The sequence below is a fragment of the Drosophila ananassae genome, chromosome 3L, assembly GCF_017639315.1.
Source record: "Drosophila ananassae strain 14024-0371.13 chromosome 3L, ASM1763931v2, whole genome shotgun sequence".
In the NCBI taxonomy this organism is placed as follows: Eukaryota; Metazoa; Arthropoda; class Insecta; order Diptera; family Drosophilidae; genus Drosophila; species Drosophila ananassae.
Window position 1 is genome coordinate 3,786,818 of NC_057929.1, and position 7,866 is coordinate 3,794,683.

A 7,866-nucleotide genomic window follows, 5' to 3' on the forward strand; every position below is an offset into this window, starting at 1 on the left:
TGACAGACATTTATTTGTTCAAAAGATATTCATATAAATATTGTTATACAATTTATGATAAGACTTAGTTTATATTTGTTTCAGATTATTATTTTAGACATAAGTCTATTAATTTGATAATAATACAGGGCGCCACAAAAGGGGCCTTTTTGAAAGGACCAAAAAAAAGCTTACCGTAAAGCCCTTTTTCCAGGGACCCAGAGCTTTTTCCAACAGAAATCAAGGATAAAATAAAGGTATCTTTGGGTCAGCTGTTCGAGCTGAAAGCGCTTTTCCGCAGGGGGGAGGAAATCTGTATTTGCGCATACCGTGGAAAAAGGAATTGCCACAAAAACAAAGTTGTGAAAAGCAGAAATAACAAATAGAAAAAGTTTAGCCAAAAAAGAGGAAAAGTGTGCCCGGAATGAGTGGACGAAACCAGCATGATCCGGTGGTCAGCACGAAACCATCCAGCCATGTAGATGCGGAGTCAGTTTAAATAACCGGGAGAAGTAGCAGCAGCAGCCGCAGATACAGATACACACTCCGCCAGAGGACCATCGTTGAGCACAACCTGTAGTCCGAGATGAAAGTGTTCCGGCTGCGTTTGGTGAAACTCCTTCTGCTGGGATTCCTGTTAGCCAACCTGGTGTTCTTCTATTACACCTGGAACACGCTGCTCTGGCGTCGGATTAGCCGGGCTCTGTCCGGGGATCCCAGCTCTGAGCCGGAGGACATGCCAAAGGTCGCTAAACTGTCACCGAAGGACAAAGTGCGCAACGCAAATAAGCACATCCGGAAATCCATCACTATAGTGTTCTACGGTCAGTACAATTTCGAACAGGATCTGAAGGCCAGCATCGACAGCATCCTGGACGTGATACCCAACATGCCCATTCTGGTGCTCCAAGAAGGCGGTGCGGAGTACGCCTACCCACCGGTTAGCTATGAGAGGAACCTCACCGCCGGCGAGGAGCACACCGTGATATTTCAAAGCCTCTCCTTTGACGTGCGACGCACACGTCAGGAGCTCAATCCTTTGGCCGCCATCCGCACTAAATATGCCCTTCTCATGCCGGATAGTGTTCGGCTGAGCAGCAAGAACCTCTTGCAGAAGATTCTCCGAGAGATCAACTCCCTCGGGCAGCCGGGACAGCCAAAGGAGCAGCGTCCGCCCGTTCCTCCAGAGGAAACAGTGCGTCGCATGGTCCTCGTCCCGTTCGCTGGCAACCTCAAATCCTTCAGCAGCTGCCTGAAGATGCAAATGGACCTGCCCAACTGGACGCTGGAGTTGGTGGCCACCAACGACAGTCGCCACTGCGATTTGGTGACTACTACCTCCTACAAAAATATGAATCTTAATCTTTATTTAATGCTATCCTTCCTTATAGTTCCTCCAGAAACATGCAATCCTGCTGGATGTGGCTGCTCTGGGAGCAATGCCTGAACCCTTTACCCTACCCTTCCCGGAGATGCTCTACATGCAAGCCAAAATAGCCAATCTTTCGGTGAATTCTACCTCATATATTTTCATGAACCATGATCTCATCCTGTAACTTATTCTTTCAGACCACGGTGTTCCCGCAAGCGTTCCAGGAGGGTCGACGCCTGTTTGCTTCCTTCCACACCAAACAGCGACGCATGGAGCTTCGGCGGCGACAATTCCGGGAGATGTACAAGAAGCTGCAGATCAAGCGGATCGTTCGGAGGACCTACAAGATTCCAGGCAAGGCTCAGGCGAGGGAGGTATGGGGCCACGGCCTGGTCCTGGATGGCCAGTTCTCCTCGTCCAATACCTCGCTCCCTCTGGTTACGGACATCGATCTGTTTGGCTGCGAGCGAACGACAAAGTCCTGCATCGGGAACGTGTACGGCGGCAGACCTTTCTATTCCTACATGGAGAAGCACACGCCTCCTTGCTGCCTGGACAAGCTTAGGACGACCTTCAACCATGTGCTGGAGGAGTTCGAGAACGTGGGCATCCGCTACTGGCTGGACAATCACGCCCTGAAGAGCGCCATAGAGACGAATCAGTTGTCGCCGGACGCCTATGACATAGACATAAGTTTCAACGTCCAGGATCTGGAGCGATCCAACTCAATGAAGAAATCGCAGAGTAAACCGTACGTGGACAACGAGGGCTTCTATTGGATCAAGGCCACCGATGGCCACTACTTCCGCGTACAGTTCTCCAAGCCCAACCAGGTGGGCGTCAATCTTCTGCCCTATGAGATCAGTGGCACGGAGGCGCGGGCCAGTGGATTCTTCGGCTGGAAGGCTAGCACCTTCTCGGCGGACTTCTTGCATCCTATGTCCACCGTCCTGTTTCTGGGGAAGAGCGTCATGTGTCCAAACAACGTGTTCGAGTATCTGGAGGCCAAGCACATCAAGGTTCTGACCGCCGACGTGGACGTGGAGGAGGAGTAAGTCAGTTAGGGTTCAGTTTGTTTGAGATCAATAGGTGTATACTTCTGTCTAGTAACAATTTTGTAACATTATGGATTTGACTACAGTTTTGTTTATTTGAACGACTTAGAGCATTATATTATACAATTTTGTGATCTTTGGTATTGTTTCCAAGTTCCTTTGGTTGATGGACATCAACCGCAAGTTGATAATTAATTTATAGATTTATAGAAACATAACTCTAAACATAAGGCGGATGAATTACGATTCTTTTAGAACCAGCAGATCTATATGTGTAAAATATAATACATGCAATCAGACTCCAGTGTTTATCTGCCTTGGCTATCAAAATATATTCCACACATATGTGGGATTAGCTCTTAACGGTGGTGGCCGCATCATGAATAACCGCTCCTTCTGGTAGCTCGCGGACCAGCGAAAGGAGCTTCTCCAACTTGGATATTTGCAGAGTAGTTTGGTCCAAATAGAGCTGTTTCTTTGGCGGCTTAACCATCATGCGCAGATTGGGCGAGAGCTTCAGCGAAGTGGTGACACCCCTGAAAGAAACAAGATGTCCAGCAAGACCATATCCAGTATATATCCAATAGCCACTTACTTTTCATCGCCCACCACGATAAAGGCAAGCTTCTCGTTGAAGGCCAGCCGGGTAAGCTTGTTCTTCCGCTTGGGCACCACGGCCTGGACGCATATGGCCTTGTACTTATTAACGTTGAGGTCAAAGACGTGAACCTTGCCCTCGGTAGTCACGGCGGCAAACACGGTGCTGGAGTACGGGGCCCATTTGACATCGCCCACGGCAGCGCCCAAGTCGAAAATGAAAAGCGGATCGGCCCGCATGTCCTCCCAGACTTTGACCCGCCAGTCGCCGCCACAGGATACGAATATATTGGAGTTGAAGCGGTTGAAGTCAATACGGTAGACGGACATGTTGTGGGCATTGTAGGTCATTAGGTACTTGGAGCTGAAGGACGTGCTGCATTTGTAGATGTAGCCACACTCCGTGCCCACCAGAAAGATCTTTGGATCAACGGGGTGGAACTGCATGCAGGAACCTCCACTTTTTAGACTGACTTTCGTTCCGTCCGGACCGTCCACTATGCCATTGTCCCTGTAGAGCGTAATGATGCTGGTGACCCACAGCTTGTTCTGCATCAGAATCCAGTTGAAGACGCGTCCGTCGGAGGACACTGAAAAGAAGTTCACCTCGCCATCGGGCATGTCGGGTCCCCACCTGATCTGCCACACGCACTCTGCATGCTTGCAGTTCACTCCCTTGGACACGTAAAGTGGCTCCTTGCAGTCCTCGCGAAGATTGTAGACGGCCACATTGCCGTCATAAAGCCCAATCACGGCCAGAAAAGGATATGTGTGATGAATGTCACAGCACATTACGCCACTGTCAGTTTGGACTAGAGATTGAGATGTAAGAAGGATAGTATTGAATTTAAAGAAATGGAAACCTACTGATGTAGTCTGGAAAAGAAGGATTCTTGACGGTGAAGAGGCACAGGTATCCTTCGTTAGTCTGTTTCATGAAGTCATCTGAAAATAGGAGATCGATTAAAAAAATTTTTTTTTGATATTTTTCAAAACGCACGGGATCCAAAGCAAACGGCAAACAGATCATAGTAAGTGGGATTAAACAGGATATCGGTGACATTCATCTTCTTGGTCTTGTCGTACTGAAACTTCCACAGAGGAAGGAGGTTACCCTCTCCATCCCGGAACTCGTCGGCCGGATCCTCCCAATAGCGATAGTCGTGAGCAATGTCATCGTAGATATTCTGGTTGATCATCCGCTCGAGGATCTGCCAGCACTTGAGATACTTCTTGTTGAGCTGCTCGGCAATGGCGGACTTGTCCCGGAACTTCTTGGCCCGCATTCCGCGCTTCTTCTCATCTTTTTTTCCGCCATCCTTCTGCTGCTCCGCAAAGTTCTCCAGATATGAGTCATAGATCACCCATTGCAATACATTGGCTCCATACTGGGAACGGGGTGGAGGAATGGTCTGGGTGTCCACATTCTGGAGGGCAGTAGGGATTACATTATTGTCTAATTGATATTATTTTAGGATATCTTACTCTCTTGGGGTTTGTGGTGGTCAGGGCAGCTCGTTCGCAGTAGTTGAACTGGTTGATGAGTTTGCGTTTCTTGGATGGGACTGCCACTGCCCGGGCTCCACCAGCGGTTTCCTCGTCGTCCCGATGTTGTTCTCCCTCTCCCTCGCCCTCATCCCCCTCAGTGCCTTTGCCCTCCTCGTCGTCCTCCTCCTCGACCTCCTCCTCCTCTCCAGCGTCATCCTTCTGACTAAAATGCATAAATGGATTATTTTCAAAATTCTTATTTTCGGCATGTAAACAATAAAGTAGCTGGTACATTGGTAACAAGAGAGAAAGTATGAGGTAATATCGACCCTTGAGAAAAGTTTTTTTTTATGTCTGCATGTATTAGCATTTAGACATGACCAAAAAAAAAAGGTCCCAAAAGAAGCAGGCTTGGTTATTACGACTGGAAACTAATTTAAGTTTATTCACAACTTCTTGTATCGCGTGCCCATATCGCCCCAGTTTAAAGGAAGTAATCACCTGTAAGATATTACCATTCTTGAACATGACTTACCTCTTACCACCGCCATCGTCCTCATCCTCGCCTTCGCCCTCCTCGCCGTCTCCCGGCTCCACTTCGCGCTGCTCCACCACCGTATAGTTGGGCATGGGCAGTGGGTAACCGATCTCCTCTGACTCCTCGATTTGTCGGCGCGCCTCCTCCGAGTCCACGTGCAGTGAGTTGCCGGCAAAGGAGATCAGAGTGACCGTGTTGCCCGGCGTGGGGGCCAGAACGAACTCCCCCTCCTTGAAGCTATAGACGACCAGGTTGCGTATAATATTGGTGTTTGTGGGCGTCAGAACTTTGGTGACCTCCTCGCCCAACTCGGCTTCGGTGAGGTCCAGCTGGTCGTCCGGCTTGAGCAGCTGCCGGGATCGCATCCAGGCCTCGTAGTCGTCGGCATCGCCGCCTCCGCCTCCTCCTTCGCCTCCCTTGGTCTTGGAGCTCCTCAGCTGGGGGAAAGGGAGCAACAGCATGACGAACTTTGCGGACAAGTGTGTGTGTGGCAATTGGGTAGGTGCGGTGCATGCAACAATCCACTGAGGTGCCTCAAAAGTAACGCAGCCGGGATGGAGGATCTAGGTGGGTGAATACTTACCCCACTGGAGTCATCTTGGGGTGCAAGGACATGATGGGTTTTGGGTCAAGTGGAAGAGAATGAGAAAGGGGAACCAAGCGGAATGCGGCATGCGGCTTGAAAGAAGAAACACCCGAATCTCGGGTAATACGGTGTATCCTGCCAGGAGGCGTTACCTCGTCGCCATCATCGTCGCCGTCGCTGTCCCTGGCCACTTCCTCCTCCTCTGGTACGTCGGTTTCTGTGGCAGTTGCCATATCTTCCGCCATTCCACTGCCAACTGGACTAATTGTGATTGAGATGGAGAGCGTCTGTCCTACTTAAATTCTACTACTACGACTTGTATTTACTTTACTTTCTTGGCGAAAAGCTACAGATTGCGGTTTGTATTTACAAGATGTTGGTATGAAGAGAACTCGGTTATTCAAATTAGATAAAATCAGTCACTCCAAATGGATATTTACAAGTCCCTAGCTTGGCAATGCGTTTCAGAACATATAAAATAATAAATAATCGAATATTTTATAAATCTTTGATTTAGAATCACTATATAAACCCCACCATTCCCTCTTCTATACTTTTGTAGCTGAGCTTTCAAAACTCAAAATGTCAGACGTTCGGGTTTAAAATGTTTTTTGAATAACAATTTACACCAAAAATAATATAAAAATGTTAGCTTATCCCTTTAACATATAATTTTTTAAAATCTTTTGAATGATTTATTGTAATATTTAGTTTAAAAACAGAAATTTTTGAACCATTTTATAAACCCTCGAAAATGGTTCTGAAACGCAGAGCACACACACTCACATTCACACAGAACTACTTTGCTGAATCAGCTAAAAGAACCGGCTAAAAGTGGCTAGTGGGGATGCAATCTAATGGTCAAATACCGCCATGGCCTTGTTGGCTAGTTTCCACATCCTGGCTTGTGATTGGTATAGCGAATTGAAAATGAATGACCACGAGAACACCACGAGACGGGGTCACAAAGGACCTTTAGAAATCTATCCGGCTTCGCTCCGGAGGAACCTGTCCGGAAAGAGTCGCAAAGCTAGACTGAACCAAAGGAAAACAAACTGAAAGCCAAGACAATCCCGATGACGTTCGTCACGTCAGCGGCCTCTCAACGCGAATGGAGGCAGAAAACTTTTCGTCCTGACGTCACAACAGGATGAGGCGAAATAAACAAATTGCACACAACTTGATTATGATGTCCTGGAAGGGGTAGTGCGACACCGAGATTGGCTCTTACAGAAATACATATTTATTTTGATGTGAATCTAAATGAATAAGGTGAGCCTAGGGTCGTATTCGTGAGTGATTTATCGACTCTTTTATTGCGTTGGGCCTGATGAGACTTCGACACTCACCAGCTCAGCTGGGCCTTAAGGCCAGGCCAACTAAATTGGTAGCTGTAACCTAATTGCACCGCTACGATCGGGCCTTCTAGCTCTGCCTCCTATTTCCTCCTGGCTTTCCGGCTTGGCACGCACATGGTGGCCATTGTAGTGCCACGCCTCCTCTACAGCCGGAAGGGCAGGAAATTGCAAATTATGTTTCGTGACAAAGTTCCATCAAAGAGGGCTGCCTGCCGGAGCCAAGCTTTCAGCCAAACTTATTAAAAAGTAAGCGCAAATAAGCGCAAAAAATTTTTAAACCCAAAAATAGACGGGCAGTCGCAGCAAGGACTTTCATTTTGGCATTACGTTGCCAGCCATCGAGGCGATAGGATGTGTGTATAAAGTGTGTCAGGTGTAATTCCATTCTAGTTCGTAAAATAAATATATTGACTTTGATAGCTACCTTCCCTTTTCCCGATTTTCCATCACCTTTTCCTGCTTTTTGGGCCATCGTCACTGCAACTCCTCAGATTCCACGGGTATCAACGCCACCGGACTAGGCTCTTCACAATTTCTAATAAAATTTAACAAATCCTCTCTCCAACTTGATTTAAAAGTGTTTCTGCTGTGTTGCTTCGGCCACTGACAGCCGCCTGAAAAGTTGCTTTTTGTGTGCGTATTTGACAGAATCAAAGCAAACTAAACCAATATTTTACGTAATCCTTTGAATAAGTCCAGGAGGCTTTTGTCTGCCACTCCGATTACTTTGTTTATTTCAGTTTCTATAGAAATTTGGCAATCAGCTTACGCACCGAGCTTCGGTTGCCATTTGCATATCGATTTGGACAAGAACAACGGGAAGGAAAAGCTAACCTCGGGCGGAAATAAAGCTTATGTAAAATTGCTGGAAATTGGCCAAGATATAGCCACCG

At 47.5% G+C, this 7,866-nt stretch overlaps 2 protein-coding genes across 2 annotated transcripts; one reads left to right on the forward strand and one right to left on the reverse strand.

The window, feature by feature from the left end:
- The first annotated feature begins 269 nt into the window (after positions 1-269).
- On the forward strand, positions 270-2,705 carry LOC6495580 (fukutin-related protein). Its single transcript, XM_001959100.4, has 3 exons — positions 270-1,306; positions 1,371-1,487; positions 1,549-2,705. Exons 1-3 carry the CDS (start codon positions 566-568, stop codon positions 2,404-2,406), a joined length of 1,716 nt encoding a protein of 571 aa, XP_001959136.1. The 5' UTR covers positions 270-565; the 3' UTR covers positions 2,407-2,705.
- Positions 2,482-7,597, reverse strand: LOC6495067 (dynein intermediate chain 2, ciliary). The gene is made up of 7 exons (XM_001959101.4): positions 7,398-7,597; positions 5,027-5,463; positions 4,489-4,714; positions 4,004-4,430; positions 3,871-3,948; positions 3,002-3,815; positions 2,482-2,942 (listed from the first exon to the last, which is right to left on the reverse strand). The coding sequence occupies exons 1-7, from the start codon at positions 7,443-7,445 to the stop codon at positions 2,759-2,761; spliced, it is 2,214 nt and encodes a 737-aa protein (XP_001959137.1). The 5' UTR covers positions 7,446-7,597; the 3' UTR covers positions 2,482-2,758.
- Between the last annotated feature and the right edge of the window lie 269 nt (positions 7,598-7,866).